The sequence below is a fragment of the Bufo gargarizans genome, chromosome 1 (genome assembly GCF_014858855.1).
Source record: "Bufo gargarizans isolate SCDJY-AF-19 chromosome 1, ASM1485885v1, whole genome shotgun sequence".
Lineage (NCBI taxonomy): Eukaryota > Metazoa > Chordata > Amphibia > Anura > Bufonidae > Bufo > Bufo gargarizans.
In genome coordinates this window covers 398,664,462-398,691,336 of record NC_058080.1, presented here as the reverse complement: position 1 = coordinate 398,691,336, position 26,875 = coordinate 398,664,462, and the positions used below count along the sequence as shown (strand labels likewise).

The following is a 26,875-nucleotide window of genomic DNA, read 5'->3' as shown; positions in this document are numbered from 1 at the left end:
GGATCCCGCTCGCAGGACGCATCCGATAGGTGCAACATTTTTTTTTTTTTAACCTTGTTAGGGTGGGTTCACATCTGTGTTCTGGATTCCGTTATAACATGGTTATAACGGAAAGCCATAACGGAATCCAGAACGCAGATGTGAACCCACCCTAACAAGGTAAAAAAAAAATTTGCACCTATCGGATGCGTCCTGCGAGCGGGATCCACAAAAGTCCCACGTAATTGTAGGAGACATTCAGAGAAAACGGATCCGTCCCCCATTGATTTTCAATGGTGTTCAAGATGGATCAGTCATGGCTATAGAAGACATAATACAAACTGATCCGTTCATGATGGATGCATGCGGTTATATCATGGTAACAGAACCGATTTTGCAGATCCATGACGGATCTACAAAAAACCCGAATGTTAAAGTAGCCTTAGGGTCCATTCACACATCCGTGTGTGTTTTGCGGATCCGCAACACACAGACACCGGCAATGTGCGTTCCGCATTTTGCGGACCGCACATCGCCGGCACTATAATACAATATGCCTAATCTTGTCCACAATTGCGGACAAGAATAGGACATGTTCTATTTTTTGGGGGAACGGAAATGCGGACCGCATTTCTGGATCCGGGCAGCACATTGTGCGGCCCCATAGAATTGCGGACGTGTGAATGGACCCTTAGGCACATAGTGTCCCTCTTCCTTCTATTCTAAAGTTGGGAGGTATGCTAAAGGAACACTGTATGGGTTTGAGCACCTCCTGCTAATACCACTACATAGAGATTCTTGGAGGTGTATAAACTCCAATTTAAATGTGCCTGTTTTCCATCTTCAGGCCACATTTAGGTGCACCTGTGAGGCCTGGGCCATATCAGCCAGTCTTGAGTGGGACTCGCAGACTCCTCCCTCCTCCCATTGTAAGCATGGTTACATGCTGGAGGTAACTGGTGAGCTGTTTGTGAGTCGGCCTCATGCTCCTGTAATTTGCCCACTGGCTCCTGGTATTGCCCATACGGCTCAGGTAGGAGCCGTATGGAAACCTTGGGGTGGTGCCCGGGCTTAGACATGTCCTACACCGTAGGACATGTTGACTAATCTCTACATTTTAAAATCAGTTTGAGGGTTTAATAAGACCGCAGAGTGCACCTGTCTTTGCTATCATTTTGTTATATTGATTATCACATCCACATAATTGCTACCTTGTGTAGGATGTCTATTGTGGTACTTGTGGTTTGCTGCGGGCATCCTCCACCACATTGGGGACAGTGTGATGGTAATGTCTGTAAAGTGCTGCGGAATATAGCATTGCTATATATTAATTAATTTATTATAGTTGGGCATCATCAGCAGAGATGATACCGAACACCAAATCTACTGATAGTCTGTCCAAAAAAAAAAAAAGGAAGAGGATCTAGGACTGGACCCTGAGGGACCCCAAGGCAAATACAGTGGATTGGAGAACCATACCCAGCAGGAGTTGTTGGTCTACAGTGTCAAATGCCGCAGAAAGTAGCGAGCTGTGTCACATTGCTGAATCAAAGTTTTTGTGAGGGCCACAATATAATAAGCAGTGTATAACGTGACAGAAAAATTAATCAAGCCAGCAAATCAGACAATATAGACAATCACCATGGTTTGGAGAGATGTCCCCTGAGGTTAAAAGCAAGAGAACAAAGAAAAACAGCAAGTGGTTCAGTGATTTGTAAGAGTGCTTTTTCTGCTGAAAAGTGGGACATGATGGGTTAAGTTGATTCAAGGTATTTGAGCTGTACATGGGTGAAGGGAGGAGAGAGGTACTGATGTGGAGGGATTGTACACAAGTGGTAACAGAACGGTAAATGTGAAAAAAAGGAGTAGATAATAAAATGGACACAGACACTAGGAACCCAATCAGAGATATTAGCAAGTGTGTTTCAGTATCTCACAGAGCATACCTGTCTCCAACCCTGTCTGCCTGGGTTTAGTTTAACTTCTAATGCTGTATTGCTGCACAAATGTCCATTGAATCCAAAGGCAAAACTATTTTTATTAGAAAGTTCCTCCCCTAAATTGTATCTAAAGAAAATTTCTAAAAAGCATTCCCACAAATGTGACTGGAACAAGAAGTGGGGAACATTTATTCTTAAAAGGGGTTATCCAATGTCATAAACAGCCCAGCCCCATATGTGCCGGGCCCCTCACACGGAATATACTTACCTGGCTCCCTGCGCAGCTCCTGGTCCTCGCACCGCCGCTGCTGCTTCTCCGGGGGGGCCTCCCTAGTGTGTGATGAGACTATCAGTCTTATCAGCTTGCTGCCATTCCAGTTTGTCGTTCTCCCAACCACCGGGACACACAACAATGAACAGTGCTGACATCTTGGCCTAGGCATGTGGTGATCTGCCGAAGCGATAAACCAAGGCCTCTCATTTCAAGGATTCTGTCCCTCTCATCTCATTCTCAGTAGTGATTACTGACACATCAATGAACAGAAGGGATCACACAATCATACTACTTGACTAGATCCAATTTTTGAGGTTTTACATGGCAAAAAAAAAAACTTTGCCTTCAATTCTGATTTTATGCCCCTTCTACATGCCACAGATTGGAGCTAGGTGCTTGAAAATTTGATCATCTGCAGATCTTAGCGACACCTGTAACTTCTTCGATTTGCATCGAACCTTATTGCCTGTCTGTCTTGGTGTTGCAATTTCAATGTTTAGGAGTGTATTTAAGCAAGATTATAAACGGTGTAAGTCTGTAAAATATGCCATCACTTGCATCCCCTGAAGCAAAAGAGATTACAACCTGTTTGCTATTAGATGAAAATAATGGGAATAACGTGCATACTACATTTGCAATATACACATGTAAACAGTGACTCACCCTTCCATTTCACAATCTTACATTGGCTGAGTTTGATGAGAGTGTCCAGATACCACAAAGCACGGGCTTGCCGATCGGGGTCTGTTGCATGCTTAATATCACCAAGTTCTCGCAGTACATAAGCACTATGTCTATGGAGAAAAATAAAAACAGTTATTGCTGCTTTTGTGTAAATAAAAAATGTGGACTGTGTCAGTCAGGCAGAGAGGAGACAGCAGCATAACCCCCGGCAGCCAGGAACCTCCAGGTCAGATCAGTACTTGATTGGTTTTTCATTTTAAATAGCAGTGGTTAGAAAGATAACAACCAAAAGTGTACTCCATCTGTTGGTTTGATCCCAAAAATTTACAGGTTCTGCCACATGTCATAGTTACTTACATATACAGTTACATAGTAGGGCTAAAAAAAGACAATTCTATCAAGTTCAACCAAGAGTATGTGTGGGGACATGAATTAAGGAAAGGCGGGAGGCAATCAGAATTCTACACATTTACATAAGCATTAAAGGGGTTATCCGATTTCTAAAAGATCCCCACCAATACTTACCTTCCATATTACTTACCTGCTCCCCGGCACCCGCATCGCTCTGGATCCCTGCACGGCCACCGTTGCATCTCCCTGTTGTATGGCTCAAAACATCCGGGGAAAGGGATAGCAGGCCTCGGCGGTGATGAGTCCCCTTCAGGCTGGTCACTGTTGCGGCCTGCTATTGGCTGCTCCCCCTCCGTCGCCAGATGTTTTAATCCGAAAAAACGGGAAGATGCAGCAGCAGCCGTGCATGGATTCAGAGCGATGCAGGTGACGGGGAGCAGGTAAGTATAATGTATACGAGGGACCCGGGCACTGGTGGGGATCTTTTACAATTTGGATAACCCCTTAAATGTTATTTAGTTCTAAGAATTCATCTAAACCCTTTTTAAAACTGTCCACTGTTCCTGCTGTGACCACGTCCTGGGGAAGTCTATTCCACAGATTCACAGTTCTTACAGTAAAGGAGCTTTGACGCTTCTGGAGACTGAACTTTTTCTTCTCCAGTCGGAGGCAGTGCCTCCTTGTCTTTTGTGGGGATTTTACATGGAACATCCTTGCAGCATACTTTTTGTACGGGTCATTTATGTAAGTTAATTATGTCCATCCCCCTCTTAGATGCCTCTTCTCAAAACTAAATATATTTAATTCTGTTAATCTTTCTCTAACAGCCCTAACAGGTCAATTTTATCGTATAAAAAACTGTGGCAGAATAGTTTTTTCCAATTCCACCCATTTGGATTTTTCCTCCAACTCCTCACTACATCAAATGGAATATTAAATAGTGCCATTAGAAAGTACAACTTGTCCCATAAAAAAATCATCTCTATGCGAGTGTAAAAATAAAAAAAAAGTTATGGCTCTGGGAAGACGGAGTGAAAAACAGAAATGGAAAATGTCAAGGTCCTCCTCTAAGGGTTAAGATTAATTGCACAACTAAGCATACTCAGTTGAACCCATAAGCTTTGCACATATTTGCATTAGTCCTCCTGTCACAATAAGAGATGGATACATCACGTTGGCTTACTGTTGTTTATCTATCTTCTCCTGGAGTTCTTCTGGTGTGATATTCTTAAAAGGAGCAGCAACATTTTCCAGAGCAGCATATTCCAATAGAGAGATGACTTATCAAAGGTTAAGAAGAAATATCTACACATAGTTACATCACAAGCATGCTTTCCAGCTACCCTGGATTCTATATAGCCTTCCGAAGAAGCGGCAGATGATACACCCTTAGCTTACTCTATGGAAGGATACGGTCATTAAATTTGTAAACGTCCTCTTGTTTGTCTGCTTCAGCGTTACATGGAGGCAAGAATAGTGAACAGGTCTCCTCCTCTTTCCTGTGCACAACTTCTTGCACCAGTTCTGTAAAAACAGAATGTAGAAAATATTCATGTCAATTACATTAGCTACATAGGTTACATCTAGTGGGATTAGTAGTTTAAAGGAAACCTGTCACATCTAACATACTGCAGGTTATACAGTAGAGCAGGAGGAGCCGAGTACACCGATATATAGTTCTGTGGGAAAAGATTCAGTAAAAGGTGCATCTTATTCATTTCGATGTTTAGGAGTCCAGTGGGTGGTCCCATCTGTGATTGACAGCTGTCTATATACAAGTCATACAGTGATGGCTGTCAATCACCATGTACCACCACCCACTGGACTCCTAAGTAGAGAAAGTGCAGGGATCTAAATGTATAAAGTACACTGAACCAATTCCCATAAGCTACACATCAATCTGCTCAGCTCCTCCTGCTCTGTAATGTGCAAAGTAACAGATTTGCCTTTAAAGAGGCACTGTTTTATGCGAATAACATCTAAAGGGGGTTTTCCGAGATTTTATTACTCTAGACAGATGATTAGTATCAGATAGGTGAGGCTCCGACGCCCAGGACCCCCCTGATCAGCTCTTTGAGAAGGCAGTATATCTCTACATCTCCACTGTAGGCTCGTATACAAACAGCGGAAGGAGAACGGAAGCTGCAGGACATGGGAAAAACTGGTGAGTAAATTATTTTTACAGCATTTAGTTGCATGGGGCAAATGTTTATTTCACTTGGACAACCCCTTTAAAAGTATATGGGGTAATTTATTAAACTGGTGTAAAGTAGAACTGGCTTAGTTGCCCATAGCAACCAATCATATTCCACCTTTTATTTTTGACTGCTCCTTTGGAAAATGAAAAGTGGAATCTGATTGGTTGCTATGGGCAAATAACCCCAATAAAGTCTGTATAGGCTTTCACTGTCATTTAATAGGAAAGTTCCTGTTTACACACAAACATCTTAACCCCTTAGTTACTACCAACAACCCTTTTTGCAGAAGTTGCCAATAAACCTTAAACCAACAAATCATCTTTATGGTGCTACAGGTTTAACCCGGCATGGGTTTCCTGGGCTGAGAAAAACGGCAGCATTGCTGTCAACTGCAAATACCAGAGGCACAGCCAAACTGTCAGCATAATACACTGTACCACATACACTGCACTTGCATGGCAAAGTCCCCTTGTGGGACTAATAAGTGGAAAAATAAAGTGTTATTTGGAAAAGACATCCCCTAAAAGTATATCCGCCTTTTCCAAGGGGAATTTTTTTTTTTTTTATGGAAAAAAAATAAAAAATAAATAAATGGAAACCTCTCCACATAATTGACATAGCTGCATCTATAAATCTTTCATCCAACCCAAAAGGGGAACAAAGAGTCAGACTCTGAGGCCTGTGGCAGGGCATGATATGAACGCTCTGTTTCTCCCATAGACTGCAATGGGAAATCATTGCAGTCTACGGGAGAAGGGATCAACCAACCAATCACATGTTAAAAGCCCCTATGTGGTTCAGAATATGGCAAGGGAAACAAAAAATAAAAATAAAAAATAGTTTGATATTTTTTAAGTATTGAAACAAGAAAAACTATAGAAATTTGGCATAGTTGTAATCATATTGATCCTAAAGTTAACATGTCATTTTTGCTGTATAGGAAACAAAACCCATAAAACTATAGCAGAATTGTGTGGATTTTTCTCATTTCCAGCTCCCCACTACTTCGCATGCAATATTAAAGGGAGTCTGTCACCACATTTGACCATATTAGACAGATCCTATAGCGTTATATGTGCCACCCAGCAGTTAAAAACGGTACCTTTGTTGCATATAACAGAGTCTTCTTTCTGCCAAAAATGAACTTTGAAGATTGTGTAAACGAGCCCTCTCAAGTGCCCAGGGCGGTGTCTCAATCTTCCGAGCCCAAGACCGGACCTCCCTAACGGCTCATAACCCTGCCCTCCTTGTGCCTGTGCCCGCCCGTTTACTCCCCTCGCCTTTTCCATTGCGGCTGCGCGGACAAATTCGTAGCCGGCGCATGCGCAGTAGGTATTGCGATGCCCTGCCAGGACCGGGCATCGCATGCGCCAGCTACGAGACTCGAGACTCGTAGCTGACGCATGCGCAATGCGATGCCCGGTCCTGGCAGGGCATCGCAATACCTACTGCGCATGCGCCGGCTACGAATTTGTCCGCGCAGCCGCAATGGAAAAGGCGAGGGGAGGGGAGTAAACGGGCAGGCACAGGCACAAGGAGGGCAGGGTTATGAGCCGTTAGGGAGGTCCGGTCTTGGGCTCGGAAGATTGAGACACCGCCCTGGGCACTTGAGAGGGCTCGTTTACACAATCTTCAAAGTTCATTTTTGGCAGAAAGAAGACTCGGTTATATGCAACAAAGGTACCGTTTTTAACTGCTGGGTGGCACATATAACGCTATAGGATCTGTCTAATATGGTCAAATGTGGTGACAGACTCCCTTTAAATGGTGCCATTAGAAAGTACAACTTGTCTTGCAAAAAACAAGCCCTCATATAGCTATGTGAAGTTACTGCTACCTCAGGGAAGGATTTAAAAACTTAAAAGGACAATTGTAGAATGACTGTTCTTTTCCTTTCTCCCACCCCCAATGAGTTGTGAGTACACCAAAATGGTGTAATAAACTAAAATCTACGACTTAGGGCTCATGCACACAAATGTATTTTCTTTCCATGTTCAATGGGTGCGCAAAAACACCCCACACAAAAAACGGAAGATATTCCATATGTCTTTTCGCAAAATAAAATCCTATTATTGTCTGCATTACGGACAAATATAGCACTGTTCTATTAGGGGCCAGCTGTTCCGTTCTGCAAAATAGGAAATGCACATGAACGTCATCTATTTTTTGCGGACTGCAAAATACATACGGTCGTGTGCATGAGCTCTTATCCTGGAAAAAAATAAGATAAAATCCTCATATGCCTACATTAATAAAAAATAAGGCTACTTTCACACTTGCGTTCGGAGCGGATCCGTCTGGTCTCTGCACAGACGGATCCGCTCCTATAATGTAAACAATGGGATCCATTCAGAACGGATCCGTCTGCATTATCTTTCAGAAAAAATTCTAAGTCTGAAAGTTAGTCAGACGGATCCGTCCAGACTTTGCATTGAAAGTCAATGGGGGACGGATACGTTTGAAATTGCACCATATTGTGTCAACTTCAAACGGATCCGTCCCCATTGACTTACATTGTAAGTCTGGACGGATCCGTTTGGCTCTGCACGGCCAGGCGGACACCCGAACGCTGCAAGCTGCGTTCGGGTGTCCGCCTGCTGAGCGGAACGGAGGTTAAACAGTGCCAGACTGATGCATTCTGAGCGGATCCGCATCCACTCAGAATGCATTGGGGCCGTACGGATCCGTTCGGGGCCGCTTGTGAGAGCCTTCAAACGGAACTCACAAGCGGAACCCCGAACGCAAGTGTGAAAGTAGCCTAACTCTTGGACATATAAAATTTACCTGAACATTTTTATTATTTTTTATCATTAAAAGGGCTCCTGTCACCCTCCATTTAGCAATTTTCATTATCGGACATTAGCTATTTGCTAATGTCAGATGAGTCCATATATATCACTGTTACCTCTCTCTGTGCTGTAATTTCAGTAAAAATTGTACTTTTATAATATGCAAATTACCTTGCTACCAGCAAGTTGGGGGGTTACTTGCAGGTAGCAGCCGCATCCTCGGACTATAAACATGCCCCCTCCTCCACTTGATCGACAGGGCCAGCGAGCGCTCTCCTCCTCTCGCTGGCCCTCTCTGCCCATAAAATTTGGCGCAGGCGCTCTGAGAGAAGGACGCTGCTTCTTTTCCGGGTGTAGGCTGACGTCATCTGCGCAGGTGCACTAAGGAAGGAGCGGGCAAGCGAGCGACCATCTCTCAGAGCGCCTGCGCCGAATGAGGACCGGTACAGGATTTTATGGGCAGAGGGGGCCAGCGGGGGGTGACAGAAGGGGTAAAAAGAACGCTTTGGGTTAAATACAGTGACCCACATTTACTATAAAAAATAAATAAATTATATATATATACAGTCATGTGAAAAAATTAGGACACCCTTTGAAAGCATGTGGTTTTTTGTAACATTTTTAATAAAAGGTTATTTCATCTCCGTTTCAACAATACAGAGAGATTAAAGTAATCCGACTAAACAAAGAAAACTGAAGAAAAGTCTTTTCAAGATCTTCTGTAAATGTCATTCTACAAAAATGCCTATTCTAACTGAGGAAAAAGATAGGACACCCTTGCCCCTAATAGCGAGTGTTACCTCCTTTGGCTGAAATAACTGCAGTGAGACGGTTCTTGTAGCCATCTACCAGTCTTCGACATCGGTCTGAGGAAATTTTACCCCACTCCTCAATGCAGAACTTTTTCAGCTGTGAGATGTTTGAGGGGTTTCTTGCACGTACAGCCCTTTTCAAGTCACCCCACAGCATCTCAATGGGATTCAAATCTGGACTTTGACTTGGCCATTCCAGGACTCTCCATTTCTTCTTTTTCAGCCAATCTTTGGTTGATTTACTAGTATGTTTTGGGTCATTGTCATGTTGCATGGTCCAGTTCCGCTTCAGCTTTAATTTTCTAACTGATGGTCTCACATGTTCTTCAAGCACCTTCTGATACACAGTAGAATTCATCGTGGATTCTATGATGGTGAGCTGACCAGGTCCTGCTGCAGCAAAGCAGCCCCAAACCATGACACTTCCACCTCCATGCTTCACAGTTGGTATGAGGTTCTTTTCTTGGAATGCTGTGTTTGGTTTACGCCAAACATGTCCTCTGCTGTTGTGTCCAAATAATTCAATTTTGGACTCATCTGTCCAAAGAACATTATTCCAGAAGTCCTGGTCTTTGTCAGCTTTATCTCTGGCAAATTTCAGTCTGGCCTCGATGTTTCTCTTGGAAAGCAAAGGTTTCCTCCTTGCACACCTCCCATGCAAGTTAAACTTGTACAGTCTCTTTCTGATTGTAGAGGCATGTACTTCTACATCAACAGTAGCCAGAGCCTGCTGTAGTTCTCGAGATGACACTTTAGGGTTTTTGGAGACCTCTTTTAGCATCTTGCGGTCTGCTCTTGGGGTGAACTTGCTGGGGCGACCAGTCCTGGGCATGTTGGCAGTTGTTTTGAAAGCCCTCCACTTGTAGACTATCTTCCGGACAGTGGAATGGCTGATTTCAAAATCTTTTGAGATCTTTTTAAATCCCTTCCCAGACTCATAGGCTGCTACAATCTTTTTTCTGAAGTCCTCTGACAGCTCTTTTGCTCTCACCATGGTGCTCACTCTCACTTCAACAGTCAGGAGCACACCAAACTAAATGTCTGAGGTTTAAATAGGGCAAGCCTCATTCAACATGCAGAGTAACGATCTACTAATTATGTGCACCTGGTGTGATATACCTGTGTGAGATCTGAGCCAATTTAAGAGGGAATACATGTGAGGGTGTCCTATCTTTTTCCTCAGTTAGAATAGGCATTTTTGTAGAATGACATTTACAGAAGATCTTGAAGACTTTTCTTCAGTTTTCTTTGTTTAGTTGGATTACTTTAATCTCTCTGTATTGTTGAAACGGAGATGAAATAACCTTTTATTAAAAATGTTACAAAAAAACACATGCTTTCAAAGGGTGTCCTAATTTTTTCACATGACTGTAATATATATATATATATATATATATATATATATATATATATATATATATATATATATATATATATATATATATATATATATATATAATCACGCCTAGATTACAGCATAAACAGCCAAAATGAGCTGCAATTCAGCAAATATAGGTCAGAAAAATTATCTGTGTATAGCCAAAAAGTAGTGTGGCTTATTGAGGAACATTCTACATTTCCCCCAACACTGCGCCATCATTCTGGCATAACATTCTGTCTCAAACTAAGCTAATTAATAGATTGCATAAGAAGTATCTATCCCTGCAGAATATTTCTCACCCAGCCTGTGCCCCTGTGATAAATCTATATCATCTATAGGATTAGTAAATCTGCCCCATTATATTTCAGTAGGGGTTTTGCTGTTAAACCTAGAGGCTCTGCTCTCTTTGCTACTGACACACTTATATACCGGTATTTAAAATCTCAGCAATGCAGGCACATATCAACAGGGGACCAACACAGATGTCTTCAGCTGCCAAGTGCACATGTAACAGGTCAGCTAGTGCCATAGGTACAAATCTGTGTGACATCCCTGGCCCTACACAATATAAACCCTTTCACGCCCAGAGTTTTATTTAGTTTTTTTTCCCCGTTTTCGTTTTGTGCTCCCTGCCATAACTTTTTTATTTTTCTGTTCACATAGCCGTATGAGGGCTTGTTGTTTGCGGGACAAGTTGTACTTTCCAACGCCACCATTTAATATTGCATATGATGTAGTGGGAAGCGGGGGAAATTTTTAATTTTTTTATTTACGACGGTCGATGTGCGATAAAACTGACCGGTTACTTTTATTCTACAGGTCAGTACTAATCCGGCGATACCCTATATGTATAGTTTTTATTGCGTTTTAACCCCCATAACTTTTTTTGTAATTATGTGTACAGAGCTGTATGGGGGCTCGTTTTTTGCGGGGCGATCTGAACTTTTCATTGATACCATTCTGGGGTGTGTATGACTTTTTGATCACTTTTTATAAAAAAAAAATTGTAGAAAATGAAGCGACCAAAAACTGCAAAATCGGCCTTTTGGATGCTTTTTTCCCGTTTTGCTGTTTGCCATATGGGGAATATATTTTTATACTATGGGTGTTTTCACACATTGCGACACCCATAATGTGTATTTTTTATTTATTTTTTGTTCTTTTATTTTTACTTTGGGAAAAGGGGGGTGATTTTAATTATGTTTTTTTATTTATTTTTTTAAACTTATTTTAATTTTATTTTTTACACTTTTTTATAGTTCTCATAGGAAACTACAACATGCAATCATCTGATTGATATTCTCATAGACTCCAATGCACTTGCATTGGAATCTATGAGAAAATTGCTCGTTTCCTATGGAGCCCTATTACAGGAAAGGGCTCCATAGGAAATACTATGCAGCAGCCTCCTGTCATTCATAAAGACACGGGCTGCTGCATACATGCTCTTGCTCCTCTGATCGCCACACGGGGGAGCCGGAGCACAACCGAAAGCTTTTGCTTTCGGTTTTCAGCGCACTCAGATGCCGTGGTCAGGATTGACCACGGCACCTGAGGGGTTAAATGTCCGCAATCGGCATTAGCCGCGGGTGTCTGCTACAAGAAGCAGACGGCCAGCCGCAGTGGGCAGGAGCGGGCGCCATGTTTAAACACACGCCCGATGACGTACGTGTATGTCGCCGGGCATACAAGGGTTAAAAATAAACTGAAATTACAGTTATAAAAGAGTATAGTAACAGATGACTGGACTGCATATTGTCTGCATTTAGTACTTGCCTGTTGTTCCCTTGGCCTCAATAATCCCCTCAGCCGCCTTTTCCATTTCTTTACTTATAATTTCACTGTCGACTTGGTTCAGCTTTCGTGAACTCAGAGCACGTTTCTGCTTGTTAGTACCAAAGGCTTCAATCAGAGCATCAATCTATTTAACAAAGAGACATCATGAACTTAAGCATCTACAGTATGTTCACATCTGCGTTGGGAGGCTCATGCAGGACTTTTTTTTTTCCTTTCTAAAAACAAAAACCAAAACAGACACCCATTACAGGCTTGTTTGGCTCCATTGTTTTCAGTTATGTGCTAAATCCTGCACTTCTGTTAGTTTAGTTGTTCTGCTCCTCTAATTGAGATGAACAATGCAAATAACTAGCAGTGATGTGAATGTAGCCTTACAGAGATAAGTGTTGTGAGTACCATGGATAAATATGCCCCCTAAGCAGAGCAACAGAAGAAACACTGTGCAAGAAGATACACCTCATACAGGATAATACAGGTCTTGGCGCTAGGAGAGCAGAAGGGAAGGGGGAGGGAATGAAGGTGAAGGGGGTTTAACAAACTGGTGCTCTGAGGGCTCTGGCCAGCTGCTCTGTGCTTCAGTTAGGTCATTTCCATATAAATAAAAATACTGTTTTCTCAGTGAAGGGGCCATAGAGTGATAATAGAGGTATAATTTTTAGCAACATGATAAAACTCTACCAAAGCTGTATGCTGGTTTAATAGGGTTGATCACGCTGACAGATGCTCTTTAAGCAAGACAGTGGATAGTCAAAGCATCAACCAACATGTTAGAGTTATTAGTTCAGCCAAAAGAAGGCTAAAAACAAAATCACCTCTAAGTCAGTACATCACCAATAACAAACAGGTAAACTCTTTAGAGAAGGTCTTTGAGATGAAGACTTTCTCTATTACTGTAAGATCTCCCAAAGACACTACTGGAAATCACCTGTCATCTAGGTTAGGGTCCATTCACATGTCTGTATGTGTTTTGTGGATCCGCAAAACACGGACACCGGCAATGTGTGTTCCGCATTTTGCGGACCGCACATCGCCGGCACTCTCATAGAAAGTGCCTTTTCTTGTCCGCAATTGCGGACAACAATAGGACATGTTCTATTTTTTTGCGGAACGGAAATGCGGAAGCACACAGCACATTCCGGCCCTATTGAAAAGGAAGGTAACGGTCGCGGATCCATTTTGCGGACGTGCGAATGGACCCTTACCAGCAGTAAAGCGGCTATAATACAAAATGTAGTCTGATATCACACAGTATAAAATGTCAACGGTATCAAAGCTGATGCTAAAAGTGTTAAACGCACCTTTTCTCCGTAAGTTTTGCTTGACTGGTCTGTGGTATCTTCAGTTTGTTGCTCCTCTGACAATCAGAAAAAAAAAATATATGAACACATATACACACACACAAGAGGTTGTCTGACCTTTAATAAGTGATGGCCTTATCCTCAGGATCAGCGGGGGTCCATTACCCTGCACTCCCCCGCCCAGTTGGGTGTAGCTCAGTCGCCAAAAGTTGGCATCGGAACTACACAGCTTGGTCTACCTTCTTGTGAAGGGAGTTCGTTGCTACAGCATGGCTCCCATTAGATGCAGTGCCAACGTCCAGCAATGGAGCTACACCTGAACAGCTGATCGGCGCGGGTATGGAGTATAGCTAGTGATGGTGTATCCTAAAGTTAATATGATATTGCCCATTATTTCAACAGTCAAAAGAATCATCTTTTAGCTAGTATACAAAAAAGTACAATGGCACAGTTACATCTGCAGTCTTTAAGCACAGACTTATCCAACGGCAGGAGCTGTGCTTAGGAAGGTTCCCAGACTTAGCTTATAAAGGGGTGTCCCCATCTGCAGTCCCCCAGAATTCCCTAACAGAACACAACCCCACAAAGCCTTACTAAAGAGCATCTCCATTATACCTACAGGTGACTGCTCTGCCTGCCAACTTAGCAGGTTCATAGGATATTCCCAAATAATAGGGCATTGCATTAACCCCTTTAGGGATTTGCATGCAACTGTAGATCCATTTTAGCAGTGGTTTACAGCAAATGGGTGTACAGTTACATCCACTGGATGGTGTAGGTACAGGAGTTACACTCACACCGACAACAGTGAGTGCTGGGCACCCACTGTAACAGCTGGGATTTGACCCCTTAGCTCCCACGTTCAATAGGAACTGCAACATCTAAGTGGTCTGACATAGGGATGGGGCCACAGTGACTGAAATCAATGGTTGTCATGGTAGCTGGCAGGGGCAGAGCAAGGCCTGCCATGGCTGTATGCCTATTATTACAGCATAGTATTATTGCCTGCCATAGCCCGAGTATACCACGGCATTATAGAAGCACCCAAACATTGTAAAGTGCTCTACTGGGACTATAAAAAAAAAAAAAAAAAAAAAAAAAAGTTAAACGTTTAATAAAGTTTATTAAAAAAAAATAGAAAACATGTTCACATTTATTTTGCAACCGTGTACAACTAAAAAACATATATAGTATCACAAGAATCATAACGATCTATGGATACAGTCAACAGGTTTATTTAAGTAGTCACTAACTTTTCACACAACTTTGAATAAATCAATAGTACAAGCGACCACAGTTCCCATGTTATCAGCCGTTTACCTCTCCCTCTTGCTAAATGTTTTTCACTTTGAAAAAGGTCTTAAACCTGTCCAGGACGGATCAGCTCCACAGAAGGATCACATTAATCATGTCAATATAAAAGTCTATGGAGAGGTGGGGGGGGGGAGTGAGCAGGAGCTGAATGAGACACACAAAGATATATATCAGCCCAAATGCTTTATCCACAACCATACAGGTCAGTACTTCTCTGTAATGTCTTCCATGGGGCTGCTTCTGAGTAAGAGAAGGTTGGAAAGCATATTCTCCTCTACTTTCTATGTGCACAGAATGGCAGCTAGCCGTCACCCAACATCTTTGGGATAACTGCAAACTAGATATTCAGCATACACAGGGAAAAAGTGCTAAAAATGCCAGAAATAGTGCCATTTCTCATGTACACAAATTGTACTACTGATTAATGCAAAGTCTGTTGAAAGGTTAGGTACGTTTTAAATCTCAGTCTAAGGGCTCATGCACACAAATGTATTTTCTTTTCGTGTCCATGCAGTCTTTTTTGCGGACTGTATGCAAAACTATTCATTTCATTGGGTCCGCAAAAAATGTCCTATTATTGGCCGCATTACGGTCAAGGATAGTACTGTTCTATTAGGAGCCAGCTGTTATGTTCCAGAATGCACATGGACGTCATCCGTATTTTTTGCGGATCCGTTTTTGCAGACTGCAAAATACATACGGTCGTGTGCATGAGCCCTAAATGGGTCAACTCCACTGTCGGGGAGTCGCCAGCGCCAGACAATAAACAATGCACAGAAGGCGCCATTCATTTTGTAGTTTCCTGCACTAGTGCACTGCAGCACAGCTCCTATGGGTACTACTGACCCCTAGAATAAAGGTAATGTTATTTATGCTGCACGGTAAATGGTGCAAAAAAACAAAGGCAGAATTTCTGATCTCCCTTACCCCTACTATAAAGAGTTAATAAAACTGAATTAGTTATGTGTACCCCAAAATTATGCCACTGAAACATACATCTTGTCCACCTAGAACAAGGCATTATATGGATACCTTAATTGAAAAATACCTCTCTCAGAAGGAGAGTATTAAAAAATAAAAAAAAAGAATCAGCAAGCCAAAACTGGCTGTGGTGTCACAATATAGACCCTGAGTACTTTCCTGCAGCAGAATTCTGTGGAAAATCCGCAGCATTTACAGGAATAACAACATGGATGGGATTCTGACAAATTTCATCCAAGCACAAAAATCTGCACATAACTTGTTCAGTCTGCAGCACAGTCATTTATGTTGCAGATTCCTGCTGCGGCAAACCCCATTTCCGTTATTAATTCCACAACAAAATCTGCACCGGATTTTGCTGGAATGGAGTTCCGGCATACACGCTGCAGATATTCCACTGTATTTGCAGAGTTTGCAGCTCCATCTGACACCATTATTAAGTTTCTCACCAGTACTGCTTTCCTCCAATATTGGCTGCATGTTAAAATGCTCAGCGTCATACACCTCCATCTTTCCAGTCTGTTTATTCCGTACTCCAACAAAATACCTGAAATATCAACAAATAGATTTTTACATCTGCCATATTCTATTCACCAAACCACAGGAGCTGACCATACCAATCCTCTGGAGTTTGTGCCCAATAAAATTTTTATATAGAATGATGCACCATTCTAGCCCGTGACCACAGAGGCCATTAATTGGCAGCAGTGGTCACAGGACCAAACCACTTCCAGTGCAGCAGGGACCCAAAATGGCTGGGAAAGGGACACAAGAACAGCGGAGAGGTTAGTGGGGTCTATTTTTTTTATTTGGCAAAGGTTATGAGGATCAGATTGGTTGGCCCTGTAAAGAGATGTTCAAGTTGTGACATTGTAAACTAGAGCTGCCCTATTTATCTAAATGAGACTTGCAGGAATGTATGTGCTAGCCTGTCTGATTAATGTGCTCCTACCTGCACAGGGAGCTGGACTTCAACGCTTCAGGTGTGAAACTTTTTCCGACATAATTCAGTCTTTCTGTTTCTGCTGTCTGTAAAATAAAAGATTATAAAACATCTCATACAATTCATGAAGAAGGACATGTCTCCTTCTCCTGACTTTTGATAACTACATGCATTCGCTATGCAATAACGATGCCGGAGCATCTTTTCATATAACTATGTAGTGTCATTCCTCTATTATGACTACTAGAAGTTTTGTATGAATGAATTGCCAGCAGTATGCAATAAAGTGGCAGACTGTGCAGGGACAGCACTTACGGTATGGCACAACATTGAGTTACAAGAGCAGATTCTCCAGAATTGGTATAACATGGTAGTGACAGGACCTCTTTCCGACCTATATTACTAATGGCGTGACATCCTGTTCAGTCCTCAGAGCTGTGTTCACATGCAGACAACTGTAATCAGAATGTTTCTGTCTTTGGTGACGGACAGTGCTTTTGACAGAAGGAGCACAAAGTTACCTTATGCCTTCTATCAAACTGCGGCAACAGATGTACCTCAGAATTTACAAGACTTTCCAACATGCCAAGAATATATATTTTTTTTTAAAACACAAAAATAAATACTAAATAAGTCCCGGACCAGCTACAAGCGAGCCGGTGTGCAGGATCAGAGTGGTGGGGAGCAGGTAAGTATGGTTCTTTTCACAGCAGAGATGAGGCTGAGGGTTAAAACTTCAGTATTCCTGGACAACCCCCTTGCAAGAATGGGGAGTTTTTGGCAAACCCCCTCAATTCTGCTGGACCTGCAAAGGGAAGATGACTTACCTGCTTCTCTGCTCCTTCTCCTGCAGGCCTCAACTCACCTAGCTGGGCATTAGCAATGTCAGCATTCGGTTTGACATCGCCGCAGCCAATCACTGGTCGAGGAGATCTCCCACTCCCTTTGCGTCATGACAAATGGTCACATGATATAAGAGGAGCTGGACACCTCCACAGCCAGTGATTGGCTGCGGCAATGTCAAACCGGATGTTGAAACTAGGGATGAGCGAAGTCAATTCGCTCATCCCTAGTTGACACCACTAGAGCATTGCAGGCCTGCAGGGAGACTGCACCGGGAAGCAGGTAAGTCGTCTTCCCTTTGCAGGTCCAGCAGGATGGGCTACACACAAATCGGGGAATATATCATGAGGGGGAAATTTGAAGTCCGTTTTGCTCGTGTCTGCGTTGGAGCACTTTGCCACATTGATCAAATGTCTTATGTCACTTGATAAATTTGTCTTATCCTAAGACCTGACACTTTTGTCTAGAGAAGATACTCCAGTTTTCCTACTCCACCCTCCTCCTGGGGTGAGATTGCGACTTTTTGGCGACTCAAAAAAAGTCTCAATGATAAATGTGGAGTCAAACTCATTAAAATAGCCAGCCACACCTACATTAAAAAACTGGAGCGAGTGGTGTAAAAAGTCCCAAAATTTTGCCCAAGCAAGTGCAAAAAGTCACAATATTTTTGCGACTTTTTGGTGCTAGAATTCTGAAGTAAAAGCATGATAAATCAGGAACAAAGTGTTTTGGTGTTCTGCGTTTTAGGCCAAGGCTACACAGAGACTTTTTGTAGCAAAACTGCTGACAGCTCTAGGAAGGAGCTTTAAAGGGTTTCTACCACTTAGGTGTCACATATTTGGCTGTCAGACACTAGCGATCCGCTAGTGTCTGCTCTGGCCAACCATCCTAATATAATTGCTTTTGGGGCGGTGGTTTGGCTAAAAAAACTACTTTTATTAATATGCTAATGAGCCTCTAGGTGCTATGGGGGCGTCATTAGCACCTAGAGGCTCCGTCTACCTTCAGAAACTGCCGCCGCCGAGCGCGTCCCTCCAGCCCGCCCATCTCCTCCTGAATGCGATCCTCGTATGTATTCTGCGCATGCGCAGTGAATGTCTGACCGCTTCCTTGCTCAGACATCTCCACTGCGCCTGCGCGATGACGCCATAGTGCTCCGAGGAACAGGCGCAGTGGAGATGTCTGAGCAGGGAAGCTGTCAGACATTTACTGCGCATGCGCAGAATACATACGAGGATCGCATTCAGGAGGAGATGGGCGGGCTGGAGGGACGCGCTGGGGGCGGCAGTTTCTAAAGGTAGACGGAGCCTCTAGGTGCTAATGACGCCCCCATAGCACCTAGAGGCTCATTAGCATATTAATAAAAGTAGTTTTTTTAGCCAAACCACCGCCCCAAAAGCAATTATATTAGGATGGTTGGCCAGAGCAGACACTAGCGGATCGCTAGTGTCTGACAGCCAAATATGTGACGCCTAAGTGGTAGAAACCCTTTAACGCGAGTAGGGACTTTTGTGCTGCCACAAGTTCCCCTTAAGCCTCTTGCACAGGGCCGTATGGCTTTTTCAGTATTTTGTGGTCCGCAAAAAACGGATCCGCAAAAAATACGGACGACGTTTGTGTGCATTCTGTTTTTTGCGGAACGGAACAGCTGGCCCCGATAGAACAGTACTATCCTTGTCCGTTATGCGGACAATAGAACATGTCCTATCTTTAAACGAAACCGAAAAATGGAAACAGAAGGCATACGGAGTACCTTCAGTTTTTTTTTTGCGGATCCATTAAAATGAATGGGTTTGTATATTGAACGAAAAAAAAGGAACGTAAACGGGAAAAAAAACGTTTGTGCTCTAAATCCCATGGACAGAGACGTGTACTCCCAGAAGAAGCAGGTAATGGAAACGCTCTGTACACAGGGCAATGAATAGCCACCATCACAACTGCTGCAGTCGGAGAAGGCGGCTTTCGGCATTAGCGACTATAAGAATGGTTTGCATGCGGCGCACTTACCAAAATCCTTTGCCTTTTAGTCTTGTTTTTATATAATGTAAAATTGACATTTTCTGGAGTCTGAATGCTGCCATTGGCAAACTGAACTGCAAAATAATCAGAAGAATACAGTAGTGTGAGAATTTATGTAAAGCCAAAAAAACTGAGCAGATTTCAGAGTGGAGAAGGAGGTGATCAATCTGTGCACGTACTCCGTCTGCGCAAGACCTCTACACAGCTATCACTGACCTGCCGACCTACAAACAGGCAAACACTCTGCAATCAGCCCTCCTATGCAGGCGAAAAATCATCTTTTGTCCTGGGGGGGGGGGGAAGCTCTGACCGAATGGCTGCAGGACCGGTCCAATCATTCACACAGTCACACGCTCGGGCAATTATCTGCCGGCGTGAAAGTCCTGTAAAGGAGTGCTGATCAATCAGTGCTTGTTACACGGGGAGAAGGACCATAAAAAGGTATGACTACATGCACACGACCATATGTGTTTTACCGTCCGCAAAAAAAACAAAAAAAAAAAAACGGATGCCATCTTTTTTTTTTGCAGGACCATTGTAACAATGCTTAAAACAGACAAGAATGGGACATGTTCTATTTTTTTTGCAAGGCTACGGAACGGACATACGAATGCGGACAGCACACGTTGTGCTGTCCGGATTTTTTGCGGACCCACTGAAATGAATGGGTCCGCATCCTATACGCAAAAAAAACGGAACGGACACGGAAACAACCAACGTTCGAGTGCATGTAGCCTATATTGGTGGATCAGTGGATAACGAGGGAAGGTAGGTGGCCAGTATTCCCGCTGTGCAAGGAAAACCAGTGAAGGGGATGTGAATCGCCTCTGCAGTCTGTTCAGGAATTCCCATAGTTCAGAACCTCCTGATCATAAAATGTTCTCTCTTGGCCAAATTAAAAAAATAAAGAACAAAAAATAAAAAATAAAAGATTCTGTGAAATAACAAATCGCTTAGAATTTTTTCTCAATTCTGTATTGTGTTGTTCCTGTTATTCCTCCCGGATATTTGTGAATATATTGACAACAGGTTCTGAAAGGGTTAATACAGGAATTGGATACTGATGGCCTATCCTCAGTATAGGTCACAAACATCAGACGGGCTGGGTCTGACTCCCGGTACCTCCACCGATCAGCTACGCTAGAGCCTTGGCCTCTTCTTAGGCCACTGACGTCACGTTCATCAGTCACGTGGCCTAGGTCCAGCTCAGTCCCCTTCAAGTGAATGGGGCTGAGCTGCAATACCAAGCACAGCCACTATACAATGGACGGCGCTGTGCTCAGAAGCTGAGAAGAGACCGGAGCTCCAGTGGCCTCTTCAAATGGCTGATTGGCGAGGATGCCGGGAATCTGAAACTGAGCATGTGCGGCCATCTCAGTGAGCAGGACAAAGAAATAAGAAATTAAGTGGCACTATACAGATACAGTTTACCTAATAGCTCAGTGACTATACAAAATGTTTAATTACATGCAATTACAAAAGTATTCAGATCCTGGTGGTGGTTTGAAAACTGGAATATTTTTTGTGGGACAACCCCTTTAATATTCAGGAGGAATAACAGGACAGCACAATGCAAGAGAAGAAGATGCAGCATTCATGAGGTGGTGACAGGTCCTCTACAAGGGAGTGGTGATGAGTGACATGGGCCAGACAACCGTAAGGAGGGTCAGATCACTTGACGCGGTGCTTTCCCAAGGTCCTGACATACTGGATGTCCATGAGAACTAATCAATGGCAACCGTCCTGGAATCACAAGTTCTATGTCCTCTGACACGGGTCCACAGTTTCATGGACAGCTGGGTGACAACCAATATAGCCCCCTCACAGCTCTTATAAGGGTTGTCAAACACCTGGACATAACATGACTATAGATAGATATCTCTCCTGGATCCTGGATCTGCAGCTCCATGACTGACACAACATGGAGTCACATGTCCTCTATGTAATATACATTCTCACACCTGGACATAACACATGACTATAGATAGAGATCTCTCCTGGGTCCTGTATCTGCAGCTCCATGACAGACACAACATGGAGTCACGTGTTCTCTATGTAATATACATTCTCACACCCGGATATAATACATGACTATAGATAGAGATCTCTCCTGGGTCCTGGGCTGTATCTGCAGCTCCATGACTGACACAACATGGAGTCACGTGTCCTCTATGTAATATACATCCTCACACCTGGACATAACACATGACTATAGATCGAGATCTCTCCTGGGTCCTGTATCTGCAGATGGAGTCACGTGTTCTCTATGTAATTTACATTCTCACACCCGGATATAACACATGACTATAGATAGAGATCTCTCCTGGGTCCTGGGCTGTATCTGCAGCTCCATGACAGACACAACATGGAGTCACGTGTCCTCTATGTAATATACATTCTCACACCTGGACATAACACATGACGATAGATAGAGCTCTCTCCTGGGTCCTGTATCTGCAGATGGAGTCACGTGTCCTCTATGCAATATACATTCTCACACCTGGACATAACACATGACTATAGATAGAGATCTCTCCTGGGTCCTGTATCTGCAGCTCCATGACTGACACAACATGGAGTCACGTGTCCTCTATGTAATATAAATTCTCACACCCGGATATAACACATGACTATAGATAGAGATCTCTCCTGGGTCCTGGCATAGGCGTGCGCACGGGGTGTGCCGGGTGTGCCTGGGCACACCCTAATAGGTTCGTCACCTCCGTGCGCACTGCCCCCCAGCTGATTCCCCTTGTCTGTTTTGCTGGCTGCCGCCGCCCGCCACACTGTCAATGAATTTACAATACCTGGCTGTGGGCTGCCAGCGGGCGGTGGCTAGTATTCAAATGGAGGGGGCGGAGTCCCGGACCCGGCGGAGGCAGAGAGGGAGTGCGTGCTGTGAGGCGCGGCGCAGGTTGATTTGACGTCACGTCACGCTGCGTCTTAGTACCCTGCGCGCCTGGCCGCCTGCTAGCTGGTGAGGTGAGGGCATATAAAAAAAGAAGCATGTTATGTTACCCCCCCGTCCCACAGTGCTACGAATCCTCTGTTGTCGCCTGTATTACCCTGATATCCCTCAGTTATATAATATATCTGAGGGATATCAGGGTAAATTATACAGGAGGTAATATAACTAGGGTTATCAGGGTACATGAGTGGCATATAACTGAGGAGGGCTAGGCTACTATCAGACATTTTACAGGGGTAATATAACTTATCTTACCCCTCACCCCTGTATTATGTCCCTGATAGCCCTGCTCACTTATATTACCCCTGTATAATGTACCCTGATAGATACCCCTTAGTTATGTTACCCCGCCCTATATAATGTACCCTGATACCCCTCAGTTATATAATATAACTGAGGGGTATCAGGTTAAATTATACAGGGCGGGGTATTATAACTAAGGGGTATCAGTGTACATTATTATACAGGGGTAATATAAATAAGGCTACTTTCACACTTGCGTTTGGAGCGGATCCGTCTGGTGTCTGCACAGACGGATCCGCTCCTATAATGCAGACGATGGGATCCGTTCAGAACAGATCCGTCTGCATTATATTTTAGAAAAAATTCTAAGTGTGAAAGTTGCTCAGACGGATCCGTCCAGACTGTACATTGAAAGTCAATGGGGGACGGATCCGTTTGAAAATTGAGCCATATTGTGTTAACCTCAAACGGATCCGTCCCCATTGACTTACATTGTAAGTCTGGACGGATCCGTTTGCCTCCACACGGCCAGGCGGACACCCTGCTGAGCGGAGCGGAGGCCAAACTGTGCCAGACTTATGCATTCTGAGCGGATCCGCATCCACTCAGAATGCATTAGGGCAGTACGGATGCGTTCGGGGCCGCTTGTGAGAGCCTTCAAACGGAACTCACAAGCGGAACCCCGAACGCAAGTGTGAAAGTAGCCTTAGGGGTATCAGTGTACATTATTATACAGGGGTAATATAACTTAGGAGGGCTATCAGGGGACATTATACAGAGGTAATATAACTTATATTACCCCTGTATAATGTCCTTGATAGCCCTCCTCTGTTATATTACCCCTGTATAGTGTACCCTGATACCCCGTAGTTATATTACCCCCTGCATAATTTACCCTGATACCCCTCAGTTAAATTACCCCTGTATAATGTCCCCTGATAGCCCTCCTCAGTCATATGTCATCCATAGGCCCCCCATAACAGTGTGTCACCCACAGATCCTCCATAACAGTGTGTCACCCACAGATCCCCCATAACAATGTGTCACCCACAGATCCCCCATAACAATGTGTCACCCACAGATCCCCATAACAGTGTGTCACCCACATATCCCCCATAACAATGTGTCACCCACATATCCCCCATAACAATGTGTCACCCACATATCCCCCATAACACTGTGTCACCCACAGATCCCCCATAACACTGTGTCACCCACATATCCCCCATAATACTGTGTCACCACATATCCCCATAACACTGTGTCACCCACAGATCCCCCATAACACTGTGTCACCCACATATCCCCCATAACACTGTGTCACCCACAGATCCCCCATAACACTGTGTCACCCACAGATCCCCCATAACACTGTGTCACCCACAGATCCCCCATAACACTGTGTCACCCACAGATCCCCCATAACACTGTGTCACCCACAGGTCCCCCATAACACTGTGTCACCCACAGGTCCCCCATAACACTGTCACCCACAGATCCCCCATAACACTGTCACCCACAGATCCCCCATAACACTTTGTCACCCACAGATCCCCCCATAACACTGTGTCACCCACAGGTCCCCCATAACACTGTGTCACCCACAGGTCCCCCATAACACTGTGTCACCCACAGGTCCCCCATAACACTGTGTCACCCACAGGTCCCCCATAACACTGTGTCACCCACAGATCCCCCATAACACTGTGTCACCCACAGATCCCCCATAACACTGTGTCACCCACAGATCCCCCATAACACTGTGTCACCCACAGATCCCCCATAACACTGTGTCACCCACAGATCCCCCATAACACTGTGTCACCCACAGATCCCCCATAACACTGTGTCACCCACAGATCCCCCATAACACTGTGTCACCCACAGGTCCCCCATAACACTGTGTCACCCACAGATCCCCCATAACACTGTGTCACCCACAGATCCCCCATAACACTGTGTCACCCACAGATCCCCCATAACACTGTGTCACCCACAGATCCACCATAACAGTGCACCTGCGCACTATGGAGAGACTGAAAGGAGGGGAAGATCCGCGGAAGCAAGCAGGGGACGGCACAGCAGACGACTGAATAGCTTCTTTTGTAAGTAAATTATTTTATTATAGTGCTGAAACTGCTTTAAACTCTAAAGAAAAGTTTAGGCAACGTTTCAGATCATACAAAGGCTGCTTGAAAAAGGCTCTTTGTATGAGCTGAAACGTTGCCTACACCACATGGGTGAATAAACCACTTATTTTTATCTGGAGTGCTGTCCGGTTTCATATATATATATATATATATATATATATATATATATATACACACGTGCGCGGGGCGTGTGTGTTTGTGCTTTAGGGTGCACACCCTAATGCAATAGGCTGCGCACGCCTATGGGTCCTGGGCTGTATCTGCAGCTCCATGACAGACACAACATGGAGTTACGTGTTCTCTATGTAATATACATTCTCACACCTGGACATAACACATGACGGTAGATATCTCTCCTGGGTCCTGTATCTGCAGCTCCATGACAGACACATAATGGAGTCCCGTGTTCTCTATGTAATATACATTCTCACACCTGGACATAACACATGACGATAGATAGATATCTCTCCTGGGTCCTGTATCTGCAGATGGAGTCACGTGTCCTCTATGTAATATACATTCTCACACCTGGACATAACACATGACGATAGATAGATAGAGATCTCTCCTGGGTCCTGTATCTGCAGATGGAGTCACGTGTTCTCTATGTAATATACATTCTCACCCAGCAGCGCTGGCCGCTCCGGGTCTCCTCGGTATTCCCAGGTAGCTTTACCAGCCATGTCTCCTCACACGTGTGCTGAGGAACTTCCTCCTAGGCTGTGGGAGGCACCCAGCAAACTACGAATGCTACAAACGCTACAAAGAGGGACCGCTGCCGTCGCTCCAGGCGAGTACACGGCAGACTGCGCCCTCTGCTGGCACTGCCCGCAAACATACAAGTAAATCCAGGGAGTGCTTACCAGTTAGATTTTTTTTACATGTGGTTTACGGGCAACATATATCATTTTCTAAAATAAACCTAACTTGTCATACATATATGTCATTTTCAGCGGTGTAAAGAAAAAAAAAACTGAGGAAAGTCACAACCATACTGAAAGGAATACATTATACACATTTACAAAAAACAAAAAAAAAAAAAGCATGCAAAAAAAAGCATGCAGCCAGGAAGAAATGTGGGATTGCTGCAAAACTTGGCAAGCAATTATGTCTCTGCAGATATGTAAATGATTACAGGTATGGTCTGATTAGACACTGAGTCATGCCACAAGAGGACATAAAAATGCGTCCCCCTCTGCCCTATAAAAAGGCTCTCAGAGGCTACTTTTGGGTAATGTACCTCTTGATGACAGACCGTTGACTGCTAGACATGCCCCTGTGACGCACTGAACAACATTTCGTCCACTTGACAGACTTTGCGAAGGGGAGCACCATTGACAAATAGCCCACCATCTATTCTAGGCCATTCTGACCTAGCTGTTAGGTGTCGGGATCAGTGGTTATGTGAGGGTATGCACACTTGGTAAACTGGCTCTGGACAGCCAGACAGACCACCACTACAGAGAATTGTTTAATCAGCCAACAAGCATGAGCAGCTCCCACAGTTTACCATCCAGACACAGGTAGGGTGGCAAGACGTCCGGTTTTCAGGCTCCCTGTCCTCCGTCTGGCGCAGTGCCTGGACGGACACAGGGATGTCCTCCCTTTCAGTAGCTCGTTCTCACACAGCAGCATTGTGCTGTCTGAGCGTGAGCTGCAGCAACTGACCGAGGCTTCTCTCACCCCCAGTCATTCACTAGGGCCGCAGACATGGCTCCCTGTGGCTGACTGAGGGGGAGAGAAGCACCCTGGCTGCCCCTGCTCTCCTTCCCCTCAGAAACTTCTTCCCTATCCTCCAATTCCTAAGTCCTTTTCCATGTCAGTGTTACCCAATGTTTTACCATATGTACTGGTGACTTGCATTATTCCTTCCCATGTGCATAACCTTACATTTGTCAGTGTTAGGCCTCT

The 26,875-nt window shown here is 44.1% G+C and overlaps 1 protein-coding gene across 1 annotated transcript in view; it reads right to left on the bottom strand.

Annotated features, from left to right (window-relative positions):
* POLR1E (RNA polymerase I subunit E) overlaps positions 1-25,722 on the bottom strand; it is a 32,605-nt gene extending 6,883 nt beyond the window's left edge. The window contains exons 1-9 of the mRNA XM_044285834.1: positions 25,590-25,722; positions 19,592-19,677; positions 16,751-16,827; positions 16,248-16,345; positions 13,504-13,559; positions 12,185-12,329; positions 4,642-4,752; positions 4,412-4,508; positions 2,857-2,987 (exon numbers count right to left, since the gene is read on the bottom strand). Coding sequence (XP_044141769.1) covers positions 2,857-2,987; positions 4,412-4,508; positions 4,642-4,752; positions 12,185-12,329; positions 13,504-13,559; positions 16,248-16,345; positions 16,751-16,827; positions 19,592-19,677; positions 25,590-25,647 — 859 coding nt within the window. The 5' untranslated portion in view covers positions 25,648-25,722. The remainder of the gene's footprint in view (positions 1-2,856; positions 2,988-4,411; positions 4,509-4,641; positions 4,753-12,184; positions 12,330-13,503; positions 13,560-16,247; positions 16,346-16,750; positions 16,828-19,591; positions 19,678-25,589) is intronic.
* Between the last annotated feature and the right edge of the window lie 1,153 nt (positions 25,723-26,875).